Source organism: Chroicocephalus ridibundus, chromosome 3 (genome assembly GCF_963924245.1).
Source record: "Chroicocephalus ridibundus chromosome 3, bChrRid1.1, whole genome shotgun sequence".
Taxonomy (NCBI): Eukaryota; Metazoa; Chordata; class Aves; order Charadriiformes; family Laridae; genus Chroicocephalus; species Chroicocephalus ridibundus.
The window spans coordinates 72391966-72413951 of NC_086286.1; the positions used below are offsets into that span (position 1 = coordinate 72391966).

Genomic DNA, 21986 nt, shown 5'->3' on the forward strand with positions numbered 1-21986 from the left:
GGGACAATACAAAATGTAACCCACGAGAACCAGCAAGCACCCCAGTGTAGCCAGAACTGTTCTGACATGAGACAGCGTCAGGCGCTGGAGTTATATTCAGTTTTTTGGATTGAAAGTAGACCCAGATTTCCACATCTGGGAATCCACAGATATGTGCAGCCACCTCAGGTTTCAGCCCATACCCATGTCTGGATATTCATTACGTATCAACAAAACATTAGCGCTCAATCCCTTTTATTACAGAAGACACTGGGAAAGATCACAAGCACTATTTTCCTATTCAACATAACAAAAAAAGTCAGATTTTTTTTTTAAGAACTTGTTCTGATCTTTGCAAAATATGCAGGGAATGACTGGAGAAATGCATTTTGCCTGGGGTTTTAGAGTGGGGTTTTTTGGAAAAAAAAAAAAAAAATTATCCAAGTAGGAGTATGATGTTTTAGAAAGAGTTCATACTTAATTTTTCCTTAAGAAATATAATTTCCTTTATGTGTTATAAATCTAAATGTTCAGCTCCTGAACTACTTTAAATCACCAGTAGCACTTATTTAAACATAGTTATGTCTATTAAAACATATGCGAATATAATTGTCTTAATTTTTTTATGGTTATGAAACATGAGATGAGAGAAACCATCACCAGCCATATAATTTCACATTTTTATGGTGCCTTCCGCTAGAGAAGTTTCTTTGTTTGTGTTTCAACATCAGTGAAATATCACAGCAGTGTTTTTCCTGCATGGCAATCACTTGTAACCAAAATCAAATTTTTGCTTATAACCAAAGTCAAACTGGATTCATAAAAATAATCATCATAGGAGATGAACACTTGCTAAGGAATATAAACAAAAATCACAAAAAATTACACTGTATTGTTCTGTGGAAGGGGCACTGATATCACAGGGACTATTGCAAAGGCAGTATGTCCTGAAGACAATAACATAAAGCCAACTATGCACACTAATAAGATCACAGAGGATTTATGAGCATCACAGAAAACAAAGGTTAGACTGATTTCAGAAAATAATTCCAAGGTAAACCTGAGAGATTAACTCCAGGTAAACCTGAGAGATGTGTATATAAAATGCATTGATAACACAGGCAATTAGGACAATATCAAAAAAAAAAGTAAATTTAAGATCCCCAAATAAAGAGGATCCCACATCTCACCATCTCCAGTGGCAAACAAGACAGGAAGGATGTCTCCAGGTCCTGATTCCAGATGATTGCTGTTGCAGATAGAAACTCCATCAAACAATGGGTTTTTTGGGTTACTGAAAGTCACACACCAATTCCTGCCTTGGACTCAACAGCACATGGTAAAATAGCAAAGAGTTTTATAGGAGGTGACATTTTGAAATAAAAAAATTAGAATTAATGCCGAGAGGAAATCTGAAAAGCAAGCAGTCATAGAAAGGTTTCTGCCTTCGAGACTTTAAATTAAACTGTGAAGTACTAGAAAATATAATGCATGAGATAATCTTGCCTTAGCAGGAAGGTGAACTATGATCTTAAAACATGCCTTCCATCTCTGACGTTATGATTCAGAACAAATTAGTTTTATTTCTGAGTGACCTTACAAGGAGGAATATTATTTATTCCCTTCGTGGCCTTAAGATACTGAAGCAAAGGGAAATATTTAGACCTTGATTGAGAAAAATCACTTCCAAAAATAATTATATATTTTGAAGCTAAGGAATGGTCATAACCCTATAGTTGTTAAACTGTGGCCTACCAGAGACACCGGGAAGTCAATCACAGTGTCAAAAGTTAATTCCCTACTCTGAGTTTGTGCTACAAGCCCTTCTTTTCTCATGCTGGTGCCACTCATCTTAGCATAATATTAGTTTTTCAGCTTAATCGGGGACATTTAATCACTATCTTTATTTAATACAGATAGATTCAGTTTCCCAATAAAAGAAATAAAAAAGAAAAGTGGTTAGCATTTAGCAAAAGCTCATGAAAGAGGCAGTCTGCATGTACAAGAAGAATCTCTTCTATTTTCTTTCTCTCAAGCCGCAATAATTTTAATTGGATGTTTTTCTGTGTTGACAGAACTGATGGAAAAATGTCAACTATGAGCATTTTTATTAGCTTCTACACTAACCATGGCTATGTATACCCTTATGGGTACTTAGATCTTATAGCAGCCTTCCGGTACTTCCAGTACTTAAAGGCGGCCTACAGGAATGATAGGGAGGGACTCTTTATCAGGGAGTGTAGCGATAGGATGAGGGGTAATGGTTTTAAACTGAAAGAGGAGAGATTTAGATTAGATATTAGGAAGAAATTCTTTACTGTGAGGGTGGTGAGACACTGGAACAGGCTGCCCAGAGAAGCTGTGGATGCCCCATCCCTGGAAGTGTTCAAGGCCAGGCTGGATGGGGCTTTGAGCAGCCTGGTCTAGTGGGAGGTGTTCCTGCCCATGGCAGGGGGGTTCGAACAAGATGATCTTTAAGGTCCCTTCCAACCCAAACCATTCCATGATTCTACAGTTTGTTGAATTAGAAAAAAACTTCAGATACAAAAAGTCGTCTTTTCCCAGATCATACTATGTCATTCCACTACAGCCCCAGAAGCTCCCAACATCTCCTGCCCAGCCCCATGAGCACTGAGTCATATACACCAAGCAGACCAATTCCAGTCTGAGGAACTACAGGGACTGTTTCCTTAACAGCCTGGTGGCTAGAGCACTCACGTGATATGTGAACAGATTAGAAGTCACTCTCTAATACCGCTTTCCAGAGTAGTACGAAGAGCAATGGTTAAGAGGAGATTTGAAGCTGGGAGATTGGAAGCTGATTAGATGCCAGATGTGGAAAGCATTTGGACAGTGAGAGCACAAAAGGCTGAGATCTTCTAAGGAGACTAAGATGAACTTAACATGCCATGAAATCACCCACAGTGACTGAGGTTTTGGAGCATGATATCAGTACACCGAGACAAAAAAACCCACATCAGTGAAGACTAGTACAAAGTAAGGCAATGTCAATGGGAGTGGGATGAGGAACTGGGGAAGTGGTAGGACTGAGGCAAAGGCTGCTCAGAGAGAAAAGGGCAGGAGGAACGGGCAGAAGAGTCTGTGCCAGTTAGATCAAAGCGCCTGAACGAAAGCCAAGATCCCCACAACTAATCACGCCTTGCTTACAGCAAATATCTGCAAAACACTGGCAAAGTGCCCACTCTCTTTCTCGTGCGGGTTCACATGGAGGATGACAACCTACTGCAGGCAGCTACTGCGCTAGCTCCAGTGGCATTGTTAGGGTGGTGGATATTTAACTCCACCAAGCATCCCTGCAGTTTTCAGTAAGATGCCACTCAGTAGAGTTTCTGGGGGTGAAAGGGGAGTTCCGTTTATTGCTTCTTACCATTTGTTTCAAAGAGGCAGCAGCCCGCATGGCGTTACGTGCATTCAAAGAGCATCTAACGAGGAGCTCTAAATTTAGGCCATGCTAGAATTCAGGCTTCTGGCTTGGGGGTTCAGGATCAAGACTTTAGAAGTCTTGAATCCTTCGAACTAAAAATAAGTGGCAGCTGGACTCCAAACATATAAAAGGTGACTGAAAATCACACCACGACCTGGCACGGTGAGCAACCCAAATTAGCAGACACTTTTAACGGTAATCTTTCAGTGGAATACCTCTTGGCTGGACAAAAAAAAGAAGATATAATAGTACACCTTCATCTTAAAAGTGTGTTTGTGAGAATAAATAAATAATTTTTTATTGATGAGCATCATAAAAGAATCTAGCAAGGAAATTAATTATTCTGTCTTCAGATAACAGGTTAACAGCTGGGATGACACTGGGTAACGGCGATGTCTATACAGGCATGCCAGTAAGCAACTGAACTTGAGCTCCGGCCATCAAGTACCTTCTCACCTGGCAGGTTAAACCCATCCAGACAGCTGGTAAGAAGCTAGCACTAACAATCACTTCCAGTCCACCCTATTTCCATAGTAAGTTCCTGGCAAGCCTTTTTGATGGCCTTTTTGGAAGTAGTGAAGATCAAATATATGCCCACCCTTGTAAAATAACAAGCTCTTAGGAAAAATATCCCGTGCTGCTGCTGCTACAGAACATGAGTTGAATTGATAAGAAATTATGCTGTTCACAAGCACATTCCTCCACTCTCTGGGCTGGTCCTGGGCTCAGGGGAATCTAGCGTTTACAAACAGCTTAATTCTTTGATAAAAAACTGAATGAAAGCAGCTACATGATTTACTAGCCCCCCTGAAAGCAGATGATATTCCCATTAAAAGCTTGAGCCTGCTACTTTTTAATATCCTCCAAAACACTATGTGACGTGTCAGGACCCTATTCTCAAAAACCGATGGAAAACTCAAGCACCGAATGAGTGGGTTTTATGGTTTTAAGTTTGGATGCAAAGACATTTAAAGCTCTTTTCTTTTTTTTTTTTTTGTGAGTTGCTGCTCATTGATACATGCTAGTACTGAGTAACTGTTCCTTAAGCTCTTTATTAACAATCTTATGCACTGCATGGAGCATAATGATCGTGTAATTATATGAAGTCAAAATACTGTTTTCAGAGGCATCCTTAGTTCTGGAAGTTCCTGACTTACAAATTCTTGACACTGGAACCTGCTGCTTGTATAGATGTAGTCCAGAACTAGGTGGCAAAATTTGAGCACTGATTGTGGCTATCTAAATAGAAAGGTGAACCAACTGTGATGTCCAGATAAGATTCCCTGTAAGATACTGATGAAGTTCATGCTTAAAGAAAATGGTAGGATGAAGTCCTGTCCCTTTCATCACTAGACTGTACATGCTCTGGTCTCTGTTACTTCCACCTTACACTGCTGCAGCAAATCTAATTGGAGATATTGTCCTTACGATTCACAAGAACAGCTGTTTGAAAGATGCTTTGGATAGCAATAGTAGCTGCAAGCATGCTGTCTTCATGTTCTTTCTGGTTCGCTTTCATGTTCACAGTAACGAGTTTGTTTTAGCTCATGAAGCTTTCCTTTGTTACGAAGAAAAGTAACAATCAGTTGAAAGACCTGCCTTGTCCCCCACAACACTATCACTCTCTCTTCCTGTAAACATCCTCAACCCGAAAGCAAGAGCCTTCTGTCTTCTGCAACAATGCTGACCGTCCGCATATGCTCAGCACCCAGTTTAAATGTGCATCATCTCTTTTTCCTCAGCTTTTTACCTGGAGGAAAACACATTAATATTCAGCCCACCAATATCTATGCAGTTTTACAAAGCATTTGGAGGTACAGCCTGCCTGAGTGACAACACGCAAAACAAATCTGTCATGTGTGCAACTACTATTATGAGCTAAATAGAAATCAAGTATTTAAGAAGGATTTAGTGTTCCAGGTTTTAGAATCCTAAACATCAGTTAATCACTTAAAGTGTCTTATGCATACCCACAACTTTCCATTTTGCAAGGCTCACTTATAACTACCCCCAAAGCTGTCTGTTGGAGGTAATAATAAACCCCAACTTTCAATATCATTTTCAAATTGAATTTTCGATCTTTGACACTGTTTTTACCTGCTTTGTGAGAACAATGCTCTCTTGATACTTAATAAAAAGCCCATATATGTAACTATAAAAGAGCTATCACAAAGAAAAGAATCATTCCCAGAACCTCCTCCCTCCTTCTGCTCTCGTGTTCCCAGCTCTGTGTCCGGGCAGAAGGGGCCACGGGAGTGTCAGGAGCAGTGAAAAAGAGGGAAGGGGGAGTGGAATATACACTTGACTTAATTACGTCCCACCAAAAGTCCATCTAACCCCATATCCTGTCCTTAACAAAGGTGAAAAAATGAGACCCTAGAGCAGACAAAATGCAGGCAGCATGTGTGATATTTCCACTCAGCATTCACCTCATCTCCAACTATGTTCAGCCTGAGGAATTCTGAACGTTGATGTGGTTTTTACATATTTAGAAATCATGAGTTAATTTCTCTTCCACAAACATACCCATCTTCCCTGAACGCAACTAACCTCATAAGGTCTCTTCCAACCTGATTTATCCTGTGATCCTATGGTTTTATAGATACCTGGAGTTTCCCTCCACAGCCTTTCTTCTTCATCCAGAAGAATCACAGCCAACTTAGTTGTTCCTTACACAGAAACCAGCCCATACCTTTCAGGGTTTTTTGCCCTTCTCCAGCCCTACAGTAGTCTTTCTGAGACAGAATATCAGAAACATCCACAACATTCAAGATGGAAGTGATGGCACAGATTTTTGCAGTGGCTTCACCATGTTCCCTGCTCTCCGTTCCTTTCCTTACAGTTTCTAACATTTGATCTGCTTTTTCAACCACCATTATGGTTGAGATGATATTTCATAGAGCTATTTATCAGACCATAACACCAAGGTGTCATTCTTGTGCGGTAAGAGCTTGGAGTTCATCACTATCTGTGGAAAGTTAGGCCTGGTTTTCTTCTGAGCTCTCAAGAGTTCTCTTTAATATGGGAGAAGTTTCTGAAGCACACAGATTTGTAACCCCTTGCTGGTGAAAGAGGCAAAATTTTGCAAAGTTTTTCAAAGTTTTTGAAAGGGATTTATTCAAGGCACTTGAGCGTTGCAGCACACAATGCTGTAACAATCCCTGCTTTCAGGAACCCAGCTGCTGAGTAATGTGAGCTCCTTCACAAGCCCAAAATCAGTGCTTGGCTACAGAAACCAATGAATGGAGAGAAGTGGGCACCTAAACACTAGGATTCACAGACATCCATGCATTGACTATACGGCGGAAAACCAAAACAAGGTGCTAAAGTCAGCTCATGGGTTTCAGTCTCACCTCTCAAAGAATGTTTTCCTTCTGCTCGGGTTTCACAGCTCTGAGCTCTTAGGTGCTCTTAGGTACTTCTAGGCACCTAATGCAGACAGACCATTTCTCAGAAAAAGAAGAATATTACATCTTACATTTGCTTATGTTCTTATTCTTCACTACAGAAGGTGTAGGGGCTCTAAATGCAAATCCTCCTTCTCACTGACGAGGAGCAACATAAATGCTGTAGCCACCAGCATCCGCAGGGACGAGTGTTGCTCCTTTTTTCCAGAAGCACAAGGCCAGTGTATGAGCTAGGACTAGACTATCAAGAGTCCCAGCCAAGTGTCCCAACCTCCACAGGAGGTTTTTGCTTCTTGGCTATCAAAACCATTTGATCTAAAAATTAGCACTGACTTACACTGCACCAATTGGTTGGTACAGCACTGTTCGGATGGATATGCTAGAAATTCACATTAGTTTACAGGTAATCACTGTCCTTTAACGTTAAAAATTCCACCACCAAAAGGCTCTTTTCCTGAAAACTACTACCTAGGAGGTTTTTCTAATGTATACGAGTTAGTTAGGGGTACAGTTCCTTTCATACTCCTATTTAAATAGGTATGCAGACAAAGTGTATAGCAGAATTTGTCTTCAGTAGGAAACTGTATATATTTACTTATCTTGCTTTCAAAAGCAATTTCCTAAAAAATAACCAGTTGCAAAGGGCCCAGAAATGCCATAGCTTGTAATCAACTCTCTTTGGTATGTACCATATTGAATATTCTGCTCATGGAATCTAAGCAAATACAATGCAAATTTAGTAGATTTCATTCAGGAGGCAAAGGGATTTGGTTAACATCAAATTCAGTGGTCACTAATCCCACTTTCCCTGGTCCCTTTCCACCCAAGTAACACAAATATTTAAATTCCCCAAATGGTAAAGTTCAGCATCTTGAGCCCTGTTAAATCTTATAAGCCAAAGTAAATTCCATTTCTCTGATTAAACAGAGAGTATTTACAAAGATCAAAAATAAACAGTGTGTGAGTTGTTCTTTTTCATACAACCTGACTAAGCACTTTTTACTTCGACATCATTCAGAATGATGTTTCCACTTTGCATTTTTGTCCAAAATAAAAGAAAAGGCAGTCCCTGTTGAGGGTAGGGGAACGTAACATTTCAGGCATGAAATCTGGCAAGAAGATGCAAGCCCAAGTTCTCTCTGTACCACCTTTTCACCATGCTTTCCTCTTATTTCCTTCCTGATAGCAACTGGTTTTGAAGTGAGGTTCTCCCTTCAAGATGCTCAGTACAGTTGTCTTTAGTCCTTTCCATTGATTCTAATATGTCTTTACATAGAAAAATGTCTAAGTAAAAGAAAAAGAAAAAAAAATTGAAATTAAATATAATTAAGCCCCCAAGTAGTATAACTACTGAGAAAATACCGCTAGAGAGTCAGTCAGTTTTGCTAGTATAAGAACGTTAGTCCTCGTTCCCTCAGTGTTTCTCCAAAGAAAATTAAACGCTGTATTATGAGAGCCCAACTAAGTGATTTCTTCAAAAGATTTGTGGTAAAAGGCCTAATAAAAGTTGCTGCTTACAGATAACAATACCTGTCACAGATTAGGACAGATTCCTTGAGCATTAGGAGAGTTTTATCTCACATTTGCCATTTCAGCGCCTTCTCATTCCCTCTTCTGGAGCATTTCGTGCCCAGTTTTACATCTCTAGAGTCAACAGGACTGAAGACTGTGGGCAAAAAATGATGCCCTGGGTGCTGACCACCGTAAGAGTCAGGATATTCGAACATAAAAAGCTGGGGGCATGGTTAAAATAAGCCAATGGACTTCACCTCAACTTGGTTATGAACCAATCGGTGGCAGGAGAACACAGAGTCTCAGAGCCCACCTGAAGTTTGGTAGGTTATCCATCATATTTTCAGATGCAATTATCCAGTGCAGCTCTCCTCAAAATAACCATCTCTCATTAATGTCCAAGAAGAAACACCACCATTTAAAAATGATGACTACTAAAGTATTTATTCATGTTCTAAACAAGAAAACAACGGCTAACTGAAAAAAAGCACAAAAAAAGAAAACAACTTTGGAAGGACTAAAAGAAAATGCAGCAGTATTAGAGCACAGATCTCACTGCTGACTTCTAATGTAGTTCTCAAGACCATGGAACCACACTGTTGCATAAGGAAACACAACAAAATGAAAACAGATCTTTGTCTCATGACTGTCACTACCCTTCTGGGCGCAACAGCAGGCTGAATACCGGTTAAGCCATTTCAAGATTTAGATCAAAACTCCATACTACTACTAAACAAGTTTCTTCAAAAATAGCAATATCAAAGTGAAGAAAGTTCAGAGACAAGGCTGTTATTTTGTTTTATGAGTAATAAAAACATATAAATGATAAAACCATCACGGAAAATTAATATATACCCTTGTAAAACCAAGGCACACTGCCACAGGAATGAATTACTGGTATTTTTAACACAGCAACTCAAGCTTGCACAGAAAACAACTATTTTACAAATTCTAGTTTTTCATTTTAATAAGCAGTAAAGATCGTAGGAGACAGACAAGAGTTATGTAGTATCCTTTCCACCAATGTGCCTGTGCCGTGTAAAGAGCATTTACAATGAGCAGAAAGAAATGTAAATCACTGTACACTCAGTCCCAGAAGCTGCTGCTCAATTTAATCCTGACCCAGCAAAAGAGCCAAGCACATGCTGAACTTTGAGTACGTAAATAGTCCCAGCTAACCGTCTAATCACAGTGCCCGACACTTTTCAGGACAAATGATGTAGAGCCTGTCTCCAATGGAATCAACAAAAAAAAAAACAACCAGCGTGGCAGCAGCAACCCGTATTTCATCAGCCCTGTGCAAAATGACAAGATAAACTGATTACTTCTAACTTGCTGCCGCAGAAGCTACGGTCTGAATTTACAGGAAGCCAGCCAACTTCGCAATAAAGACAGAAAAGTTACCTCTTATTTATGGCAAAAAAGGAGCCTACACAGCAGGAGTTACTGCAGTTAGCCGACCGAGCTCACACGTTAGCCTGTGCCACTGTAGCTTGCCTCTTCACCCATACCTTAAGAAGCCTTGCTATTCAGAAGTTCTTGGATTTTTGTTTCCTTTGGGTTTTTTTTTTGAGCCACCTAGATTTGTAAGGAAGTGATAAACGAAGAATTAGCAAAAGAAAGAAAAGATGAATGTTACCTGAAGGCCCTCTATGGCTAATCTAAGCATGCTTGGTGTGAGCTTGGAGGCCTGCTTGAAGGTGAAGTTGCTCCAGTCTATAATCAAAACAAATCCATTCACTTGAAGCTCGGGGTCTTCTATCATGGCTTCTAACGAAAGAAGTATGGCGCGCAAAATATCCACCAGTGTGTACCTGTGAACGTTAAGGGGAGATCCGGTTAGGAAAGGAGCAACGACCACAGACATGGAGAAGTTCTGAGCATTCTTCCTGTGTGCTGCTTATTAATAGGTTAAATCAAAGGAGTGCCAATGTATCCTCAGAAGTCTTGGGTATGTAAAGCTGGGAAAGTCTCAAAAGCTCAATTGGTTGAACTCATCTGGAGCAGAATTCTGTACATCTAGACCATCAGTCAGCCAGAACAACCTACAAGAATATAACACACCAAAAGCAAATTTGAACTTTTCTGTAGTCTCCTAAGCTGCTTTATTATCTATGCATTTTATTAAATGTCTGTACAAATATACCTATGCAAGTTGTATTTTTCTAAAATCATAACGATACCAAAACCAGAGTTTAACACCAGACGCCTAGACCCAAAGTTTCCTCCTATGTTTTTGCAAGGGATTGAAATAAAAGCTTCTACAAAATTATCAGCTAAAAAAGGGATTTCCACATGCTCCTCTTGCTCCTCTCTCTGGGTGATGTTTTCTCTTAAATCTACAAAGGGTGTTACGGAAGGCTGATTACTCAAGGATCTTGAAAGCAGAAAGTAACACTCACATTAAGGCTTCGAGGTGTTTCTGGTTAAGAGCAACAGCAACCATTTAAGGGTTACTTAACCGCCCTCTGAGTACTTTGTATATCCAAGTTATGTCATTTCAGGAGTAAGTCTGGAATGCGGTATTTGTCAATCCTAGAATTTTCTGTGTTAAATTTGGGGTTACAAAGATGCCACCTACAATATGTAATTATATGGTTTACATATATGCACGTAATCTTTTCTTAGATTGATGATCTTGTAAAAGACGACATAATTCCATATTGCCAAGCCCTGTTGAGTATTATCTTTCTTTTTTGAAGCTAAAGCACCTAATACAGCAGCTGAATAGTTTAAATATATACAGCAATGTCATCTTTAGACTGCCATATAATAGAGTTATTAATCAACTTGCAGTTTAGCTTATTGAGTTTTTTTAAAAAAGGTGAAACAACTGAATTATCTGGGCTACTTTAAGAGATACGAAAGTAGTAGTTTAAGTTTTGATTTTTTTTCCAGGCTTAGCTATGTTTTATATTTAAAAATCTTCTTTAAAAGTAAGATAAATAGTTACTGAAACAGATGTAAATTTGCCAGTCCGCACCACAGTATCAGATGCAGCATTAGACAGCTAAACCAGAAAAACAGATAAGCAAATATTCCAGGACAGTGCAGATATTTTTAAATAAGGCCCTTTAAAAGTCTCCCACGATGGCCTCAAACACAGAAGTTCTCAAAATTCTGAGTCCCCAGAGCAATCTTCACCACACTGCATATGTAGCAAAGAGCCTGTGTGCCTATTTAGAAATTACATTAAATTATACTGACTTCTGCTTGCTTTAATATGAGTACACTGTTCCATTGTGTACGTAACTGTATTTTGAAAGTATCTGCAAAAGGAAATAACACAAATGAAATTAATCTGCTCTAGCTGACTCCTTGCATCTTTCCATCTTTTTCTTTTAACCAACTAAAATTCAGTGAACTTCCCAACTATGCCTTCCTAGGAAAGGGACTAGAAAAACACTGTCTTAATGTCAGCCTAACACGAGTGAACAACACAAAGTGCGTTTTCCCCAGAAAACAAAAGCATTTTTTTACATGATTCCTCTCTTTGTTTTGGAGACCCTTACTTTGTTTTGAATTTGGTTCGGTTCATTGGGATGAAAGGTTTCATATTCACTCCTTTTCAGTTTTCTGAGATTTAACTTATTTCTGAGGCTTTACTTTTCAGAGATCTAAGTTTTACAGGAAGTTTGGCATGCTACCTCTTTTTTGTTCAGGTTTTTTCAGCTGGGGGAGGAAACCGCACAAGAAAAATTCTTCTCTGTAATTTCCCTATGGAAATCTTCAAAACGCTAAAATTCTCTTATTTCTTTTTGTCAGAAAAAAAAAACCAAAACAAAACAAAACAAAACAAAAGAACATTTCTGTAAATGGAATCTTGTCCAGGGGGAAAAAAAAGGACACGCCTTAAAACCTTTTTTGAAGGAAAACGTTCAAAACCTGGATCCTTAAAATTGTTAGCTGCAATTTGATCGTCAAAGAACTGTTAAGCCCTGTCTTTGCAGTAGGCATGGTGAAGCAAACCCGGGCCTGGAGCCAACCTGCCCGGGGGCAGAGGGGCTGGGGTGGCAGAGCCAACGCCTCGGGCACGGCACGGCTGATGCTCCCCCCTCTCCCCAGGCACGGCAGCAGCTCCCCCAAGCCCCACTGACGGATGCGTGGGGAAAACGTCACCGTCGCTGCTGAGGCCTCTGAATAAGCAAACAAACGCGCACCCCCAGCGCCGCAGTGCGAGGAGCGACCTGAGGAAAAATGAAAATAATCATTCATCAGCTCTTTCCCAAATGAGTTTGTGCATGTATAATGGGACGTGTAGGGAGTGTTTGGCAGCATAAAGACTATAGATGGTTTTACTGGCACTAGAAAGGTCTTAGTTTGCCTAGCATCTCTGCAGACCAGTCTGCCTACCCAGTACAACACTGGCGCATGGACAGTGGAGGGCACCTAATTTACATGGGAACTAAAAATTCCCTGTACAACATGTATTTTGTACAACTGCGATCATCGGGATTAAAACATATGCTTAGCCTGAGGGAAGGAGGCTTACAGAGTCATGCTCAGGGTCAGGGCTGGGCTCAGAGCATGGCCAACTGCCTTCAAACCCCTGGTTACCTCCACAAGGTGGTGGAGGTCTCAGAAACACTATTTTTTTAATGACTTCATTAAATTAGGTGGAAATACACCCTGTAAGAGGCCTTCCTAGGGGAAATATTGCATTGGGAAGGAAATTACATCAGGTGAGACATTAGGAGAGCAGCTAATGCTTCACTCTGAGGAAAATCATCTATCAGAGCCCATACAAAAAATAGATATTAGAAATACTCAAATCCCCAAATTAGCCTCAACTTCACTTGATGTTTATGCCACCCCATTCAGAGGATCTCATTGTCCAGGAGAAGAGCTCCACGAAACAGAAGGCTGCTGCAAGCACCCTACATGCAGTCCGAAAAGACGGGTCCAAAGTTCCTAATGTAGATCTCTAATGTCCTCCCTAGAGACCTCAAGAAGACATCACATGCCTTGGATTAACGGCTCCCTACTGGCACAAGGCTGCTAGAAATCTGGTGCATTAGACATAAAGATTCTTTGTTTATGAAGCAAATCATATCTCAAGGACTGGCCATAAAATGCTTTTATATATACCTAAGTGATAAATATATAGATGTATACATATAAACACAAATACACCTAATTATGTCTGAAACTCGTTCAAGTCAATGGGAAAACTGTCAGGTGTCAACAAGACCAGGACTTCATCCACCACGGAGAGTAACCAATGGTTGCAGTGCTGGGCTTCCACAAATCTATGGCATATTCACCATCACCGTAACTCCTATTGCAGGTTTGCTTAGTGTAAGAAATACAGTCCACAACAACAAAGGCCATATTGTATGTTTACTCACTGAAAAAGACAAAAGGTTGTCCTCTCAGTGAAAACAAGTCCTGAAGAACACAGGCCTAGCTAAAAGCAAGCAAGAACACTTTCTGCCAGAGGCAGGTATCTGATGTACTCTTTAAGTCTGAAAAGCCACATGAGGAGTATACAGGGACATGTCGCTAACCACTAAGCTTCCCACCTCAAATACCCTTCAGGGCAATTAGCTGAAGATAGAAGCTGTCCTTCATTCTGTAATGAACCTCTTCTCTTGGTTTTGATACCTTACTTAAGTACAGTACAGAAAACCAGACAAGAAAGGCAAATCCATTAGTGGGTATTTAACGCAGCTTTTACTCTGGACGCATGCTGAGGCAAGCCAGAAATGCAAACCCGATGTGATAGATGAGATCTTAGGTGGCGCAAATGGCAAACTAACTGTTGAAAGTACCAGCTGAACAGCCCAAGCAAATGAAAAATGATTAAAGAAACTATACTGAAGCCTTCACACAGCACAGAGTTATTTGCATAAAGACTCATCTTTAATCCACTCCAGCCCCATGTTGCCCAACATTTCACCTCACTGCTACTACTCTGCATGTCAGCACCAGGATGCACAGGCTCTGCCATTAAATACGCTCCATCCTTGGCTGGACTTTAGGGAAATTAAAATCCTACATTAAAAGAAGGTGGGAAAATTTACTCTGGATTGTGCTGCTGAAACATTTATTCCACACTGAAATTAGTTTCCATATAGACACAGAGATATAACCAATCAAACGTGAAAAAAATGTGATAAGCTAGTGAGTGTGAAATAAACTTGGTCCAAGATGGCTTTGACTGCCTTTCAACTTTAAAAAAAAAAAAAAAGAAAAAAATCAACATATTAGCCTTTAATTTTAAGAGACCATGGTGTTCAGTCTGAGGGGAAGATGGTATTGCTTTATTCTCACCAATCTGTGTTAAATAACAGTGTGCATTTAGGGCACAGCAAGCCGCTCGTTTTGCCCTGGCCCCAGTTTCACAATGACTGCTCCAGCGCCGTCAGGTAGGCGGGGTGTGCTGGGCCTTGTTTGCTGCAGGAGCTCCGTAGTAGCCTGGAGTTAGTCTGTGCAGAAATAAATCCTTATTTATTTATGGCTAAATTCAGTTGCATTCACTTGTTTAAACAGACTCTTATGGGACATAGTGTAGCTAGCAAGGTATTACTAATTGCCAGGATAATCGAGAACTCACAGTTAATTTAAATGTATTTAACGCCCGCTATTTATAGAACCATGCTTAATTCAACGGAGAGCTTAGATAACTTTTTTAGCCCAGTTGTCAATGTGAATAACAAATGCTGGAAATATGCTATCACATATATAATGTGCTCTTAACGTTCCTTTTTCCATGTGAGTTGCAGCTTGAGTTCAAATGAGGTGGGAACCGGTGTGCAGACACACTCTGCTACCTCTTGAAATTTTTCATTCAGGTTGACTTTAAAGCAATGAGCCTGGGAAGGCTTGACAAGTTAATAGCCACACTGACAGCAATTCTTTCAAATGCTTCGGGATGGCCACCATTTCTACCACGACAGAGACGGAGCTTTCTAGGGTAATGCCTCACTGAGGTCTTGGTTTGTCAAGAGCAGAACAGCTCAAACAATGAACCGAGCAGCCCGCTCTCGTGTAATTCAACAGTGGCAGCAATTTCCCCTTTACAAAAAAAATAAAAGTTCTTTGAGATTTTCTATGGGACATGAATAGATTCAAAGTATTTGCAAGGATTTCTGGGAAAAACAGTCTGGCAGACACTGCTATCAACTCTTGGTAGTACTTCACTATGATCTTTCACCTTCATCGCTTGGTTGTGTAGTCTATGCGTTCTCTTCACTCCCAGGGGCCACTGTAATTTCCACCAGGCCAACAGAAAGAGAAGAGACAGGGAGAACGCAGGGTACAGATGTCTCATGTCAAATCCAGCTGTGTCAGCTCTTTTCAGTATTTTATGGTCTTGATGATGGGTGGCATCCACCGTATCATCTGTTCAACCAGATTCTGATTCCAGTCAATTCACATTTGCACTGAATAACAGGTAAGCTGATTTGGCAGAGTTGCCCTACTATCTCTATTGCTGTTTGTCATCTGCCCCCACCTCGATATCAAGAAATTTCAAGTTATTTTGAGAATTAAAACTGAGTGGCATAACTCTGCCTCTCAGGATGCAAACTGGTAGCTAGAAGAGAGAAATGGCAAGTCTTCTCTGCTTGAATTTAAGCCACATGTCTCCTGAAGGTCCCAAACATGTAAGGAACACACAATCTGTATTTTAAGCTCATCACCATTTGGACAAGTAAAGGTTTCTGTCAAATGAGCCCTTGTGCCACCGTGGTTTAAAAGAGAAAGCTGGTCAAGTCTCTGAGCCATCATCCCATTTCTAACCTACTGCTCTCTGGCTCAATATTTTTAGAATTTCAGTGAAACATGAGCCCTCAAGATACACAAAGGAGTACCTAGAAACGATGCCTCAGATCTCCTTGGTTTGGCAGTCTGGGTACAGATTTGAATGCTGAAAAGGTGGGGGATCGAAACTTCTCTTATAGCTATTCTGCTTAAATAGTGGCAGCATGCCACTAGGGACCTTTATTCTAAAGACAAAAAGCACCACTAGTGTTACAAAAATGCATAGAAAAATAGAAACTGCTTCAAGTATTTTACCAGATTAGCTTTTAGATTCAGATTTAATACTATTCATTACTCCTTTATGTTAGCCCAGTGTCTAACAGTCACAGCCACAGATGAAGATTCAGCTGATCTAAATCTTACATTAGCATTGATCAAAAAGATCCCTCACCACAACTCTCACAATCTAAATACAAGTGATAATAGGCAGATATAGATACCTGGGGGAAAGCTAGGAAACAATAAGACAGCATCCATCAGCAGGAGAAACTGTAGAAAAAAAATGACAGTGTTTGCACTATTTAATAATTATTATTTGAAAGATATTACTTCCAAACAAAAATTGACTCTATTAGCCAGGTATTTTGTTATTGTTAATCTGTTATTATTGTTAGCATTGCTATTTATTTTGTCACACTGCCTCCATCAGAGCTTGAAAAACACCCTGCTAGCTCGCCTGTGGTTAATAGTGATTTAAGGTGCAGACCAGCCTCCTAATAGCTACCGAATTTAAATTTTCATTTAACGGGAGGAAAAGAAAAGCTTCTAGCACTTCTGCACACGAAAGCATAGTTTCAAAAGCAAATCAGGGGACTCTGTCTTTGCCTTGCTGTCACCCATCTGATGCAAGAGCAGAGCTATTGGAACGGAGTGCAGTGATTTCCGTATTCACCAAGGATGGTGCGAGCTGACTGGGTCACTGTGACACAGACAGGCACTAGGTATCACTGCACTTTTCTACTGCACTTTTCTATTGTACTTTCTAGGAAGAGTTCTGAGGTAATTAATACAGGGAAAGATTTCAAATAAATAGCCTCAAAATGGACTGATTTTCCGAGGGAATCTGTGTGCAGGTGGCACGAAGCACACAGAACATGCGTGACAACAGATCCCTTGCCGCCGTGTTGAAGTTAATCGTACCATTAGCTGAAAAAACACTTCACCAGCTGGACACATTCAGAAAGACAGAGTCTTCAAATGCACGTACACACCTACAAGCCGAATGTAGTTACGAACCAACAATCTGGAAGCTAACAGGGAAGGCTGATCCCTTCCCAAGTGCTCTGCAGCCTCCTGTCAGGAATGACACCCTCTTCACTTTCTCCATAGTAGAGACAGGGTGGGGAATTGAGCAGGGTCCCATTGAAAAGCTGTTGGGCTATTCAATGCATTATCCTTCACCTTTCCTTTTTTTTGTTTGTTTGTTTGTTTGTTTTAAATACATGTCTGATTTAGTTGTTCAGATGGTAGGACATCTGGTACAGTTTTCAGGCCCTGCTTTAATTTAATGATTTAACATCTAGTACACAGGCTTGTTTTACCATAGGAATTTTTTGCCTCCCACACTTTTCTTTCTAATTGGAACGATGTAAATCATAGGCTGCCGGTGCTATATAAATCATCTATAGTATGTCTGCTATTCATTTAAATAACAAATTGGAACTTTTTATTTCTAATTGTTGCATGCTGGCCATAATAAGTCGTACACACATGATAAATTTGGAGGCTTGCTATGCTCTGTTAACGTAGTTTATGAAGCATATGAAGAGGCCCTAACAAGACAGACTTCAAGAAGTAATCCTCACAGTGCTGCTGCCAGAGGAGCACTAGTTTATGTACTGTAAGATCTCAAGCCAGTAAAGCTTGAGACATGTTGCACAGCGGCTCCAGTGTAAGTTCCACAGGCAGTGTTCCCCCGGTTCAGCTGCTGAACACCGGATAACGCAAGACCCTAAATTAATTAGAAAAGAAAGCGACGTAGCTCCATTCCCAGATCTGTCACTGACTTGTCATGTGTTGTGGAGCAAGCCACTCCCCACAGCCGGGCTTCAGGTCTCTCCCCTTTGTCTGAGTGGTCTATCTGAAAACAAATCCCTGGCTCCGGAGGGGAGGCGAACTGTGGGCGGGCAGTGCTGACGCGCAATAGGTGCCCAACTGCAAACACAGCCATTAGCTACTCTGGTGTACCCCAGTCACTTAGCTATCGTAACATAAATAATAAGAATTGTACCAATAGGACTTCATTAAAATGTCCACAATAAATTTAATGGTGTGTCAGCTGATCTCACGCGGTTTAAATATCAGCACATCCAAAATTAAGAAGAAAATATACCTATTATTTTCACACAGCAATTATTTTTTTAAATGCTACTTTGTCTCTGAATTCAAATTCTTAGTGTTCTTTTGACTAAGAACTAACAATCTGAGAAATGTCACATAAAGCTTTGGGTTTTTTTTCATTAATGAGAAATAATAGTATAGAGTAGGCCACACTATCTTTAACAAGGGAATTTCTTCATGGTAGACATGCGACTTAATAAAAGGTCTAAACATCCATTTCTTTGCTAATTCTTCATTTGGGGATTTTTATGAGTTTGTGGAGCTGTTCTTAAAATAAAAAGTTGACCTGGTCTTTATGTGGGAAATGAAGCACACTCAGAGAGTCCTTAGCCTCACCACTGCTGCTTCCTCACTCAGCTTCTTTGGCTCCATCTGCCAGAAAGCCGAAGCAGGGAAAGGACGCTGGCCCCAGCTCTGTGTATGTTCATCCACACTTTCTAGTTGTTAGCATGGTCGTGGGCAGTTTTGATTCGTGCCAGACAGCTTTCTCCCAGTCCCTGGCCATGATTCATGGGCCAGGAAACACTCCCCGTAGGCAGTGTGGATGTGGCCACCCTGTCTGGAGATGAGGAAAGCCGTGATGGGCCAGAGGCCCTCTGGGCAGAGAATCATCCCGAGCTGTAACACCGACTGCTGCAAGGAGCTGTGGCATCACTCCCTGCAATGGCTATCGACACAGCGGGCAAGAGGACAGACACGCAAACACTTAAAGGGCGAGCTTAAGCACGCCAGTCCCCCGAATTTTGTCCTTTCTATCCACACTGCAGCTATTGAAACACTCCCCATGTTTCAAAATAGCTGAGCTTGGCATATCTGAGCTGAGCCCTCAGTGCTGCCTGTGCCCAGCCTGTGCTGACAGCACAGAAGACGGTTTGGGTTCATGTGAAGGCAACTAGCAAGATTTTAAGTTTTCTCACTAAGAAATGCTTCAGGTCCTAAACCTGCTCTCGGGCTGGGAGCCCAGGGAAGCCACACAGTGCTCACAGCAGTAGGCTTTAGAGTTCACTCTTAATGGATTCCTTCATTTACAAGTGCTGAAAATCAAGCAATTTTTGTGGATGCAATTTTAGACTGCAGGAGAAACTGGGCATGACACCCAACGAGGTATTTAGAATAACCAGATACTGTCACATAGTATCAAGCCGATTGATAAAAGAAAGGGCCTTGATGGGAGACAGCTCTTGGGTCAGCCTGCTAAGTCATCTTCAGGCTACAGTAGTCCCAAAAAGGATCAGAAATTGTCCTGGGGACTGCACTGGCCTCCTTCAATTTGCTGCCAAAGCTTTGTGTGCTTGGATCTTATTATGCAGGGAATTCACACTTGGAGCAGCACGAGTAGGGAAAAAGAAGTGGTCACTCTAAGTTCCATTCTGGCATTTCGAGGTGGCTCTGGAAGAGCCTTCTGTCACTGTGGGAAAGGATTCAGAGCCTCAGTTTCCTGCTCAGGCAAACTTTTCAGTTCAAAAGCCATGATGGATACTCCTGTTCTACACACAGCATCTCCCACTTTCTCCTATGGCACCTGAGCAGCTCTGTGTGGGCTGAAGCAGGAAGACCAGCACAGGGTTCACAACCAGCCTTTGTCAGGGGGATAGGCACATCATCTACCATTCCAGCTCACCTCGGCTAAGGGGAAGCAGAAGAGCGTAAACCTCATATCAGCCAGTTGAGAAGAGCACCCAAGCGGTTCCTGCTTCCTTCCCAAAATTCAGAGTCTAAAGGATGAGAAGGCTGAAAAGGCCCTAAGCCACAAAATACATTTCTTCTTTCTCTTCCCCCTCTGCCTTCCAGGCTGCTGCCCAGCCCCCTGTGGGCCGAGCCGGGTGTGTCCCCACTGCCCACCCATCCTCTGCTCTTCCACAGCTTTTCCCACGCGTTGCCCAGGGAAAGAAGGGGTTAAGGCAGGCGGGTGGCTCTGCATTTACCTGCTCTGGTCCCAGTTGGCAGCAAAAAGGACGAGGATCTTCCTGCCGTAGTGGTCCAGGTTGGCCAGCCCGCCGGGGAAGCCATCCTTCAGCGCCTGCTTGATGCCCGGGTCCGTGGCCTTGAAGCTCTTGAACATGTCCAGGTTCTGCTGGCGATATTCAAAGTACTGGGCCAGGAGGCGAAACGCCTCGAAGTGCTGAAACTTCCTGGCCCGCAGGAACCGCAGGATGAAGGCATCGTCGGTGCGCAGGAAGCCGATGTCCGGCCGGGTGATGACCATGTCCCGCACCTCCTGGATGTCCTGGTGCAAGGTGTCGGGGTTCTCGTTCAGCTCCAGCCGGGCTTTCTCCAGAGTCTCCGGGGAGAGACCTGCCTGCAAATGAGTCATGGCGCTGCCCTCCTCCTCCTCCTCCTCCCCTCCTCTGCTGCCTGCTCTCCTCAGCCTCCCGGCCGCTTGCCCCCCGGAGGCGGGGTGCCCCGGCACCGCCGGCCGCCGCTCCCCCGCCCCGCCGGGCCTCGCCCCGCCGCTCCCCGGCCCCGCCGCCGCTGCCAGTCCGGCCGCCGAGAAGTCGAGCGGCTCCCAGGCAGCCAGGTCCCGGGGAGGGGACGGGGGGGACGGGGAGGGGGTGGCGGGAAGGCTGCCACCGAGACTGGCCGCGGGCTGCTGGCGGAGGCGCGTTATCTCTCTGACATAGCGCCCGCCCCGCCGCGGGGTCCGACGCGCCGCATCATCCCCGCAGCCCGCTCCGCCGAGGCGCCCAAACCCGCCGGGGACGGGGCTGCCGGCTGCCGCCCGCCCCCGCCGCTGCCGGTGCTGGTGCCGGTGCCGGTGCCGGTGCGGATCTCAGGCCGGGCTGCAGCGGCAGCGAGGGGGGCCCGGGCGCTAGGCAGGGCGAGCGGCTGCCGGGGGCGCTCCCCCGACCCGGGTCTGGCAGGGGGGCTGCCCTCCCCCGAGCAGCACCATTTACGTAAGATCAGGGCTCGCCCCGCTTCAGAAGCGTCTCCCTGGATTTGAGGGAGGGTTAAAAAAGAGAGGGGGAAAAAAAAAAAAAAAACAGGAAACACCACAAAAAAACCCCAAAACACCAGCAGCGAGGAGGAGGGAAGCCGATCCGCAGGTACTTCGCCGGTACCGGAGCCCGGAAAGACAAACGGGAGCCTCGGCCTTGAGGATGCTCGTCCCCCTCCCGCGCCCTCCTCCGCTCCACGCCCCGGCTCCCAGATGGCACCAGCCGGCGCGGGGCTGCCGGCGCCGCGGCCCCGCCTTGCACACACGGGCACCCGCCCAGGCGCGGGCACGCGCACGGGGGCGCGGGCACCCGCCCAGGCGCGCACCCGGCAGCCGCACCTGCCCTCCGCCGCGGAGGACCCGCCGCCGGCAGCGCCCGGGGGGAGCCGCCTCCGCGGGGGGAGGCGGTGGGGAGGGGACGGCGACGCGGGGCGCTGCGGCCCCACCGCGGGTCTCCGCGGCTTTTCGGCTGGGGCGGGGGGGGCGCGTTGAGCAGAGCCGCGCCGCGGCCGGGGCTGCGCGGAACAAGATGGTGGTTGCCCTGCGGAGGTTGGGGGGGGGGGGGGGGGGGGGAAGGCGGGCGGTGGCCGAGGGGCGACCGGGG

At 43.5% G+C, this 21986-nt stretch overlaps 1 protein-coding gene across 1 annotated transcript in view; it reads right to left on the bottom strand.

Moving 5' to 3' along the window:
• Window positions 1–20777, bottom strand: part of CLVS2 (clavesin 2) — a 60471-nt gene extending 39694 nt beyond the window's left edge. The window contains exons 1-2 of the mRNA XM_063329690.1: window positions 20373–20777; window positions 9983–10157 (exon numbers count right to left, since the gene is read on the bottom strand). Of these exons, the coding sequence (XP_063185760.1) occupies window positions 9983–10157; window positions 20373–20761 (564 nt within the window). The 5' untranslated portion in view covers window positions 20762–20777. The remainder of the gene's footprint in view (window positions 1–9982; window positions 10158–20372) is intronic.
• Window positions 20778–21986: the final 1209 nt, after the last annotated feature.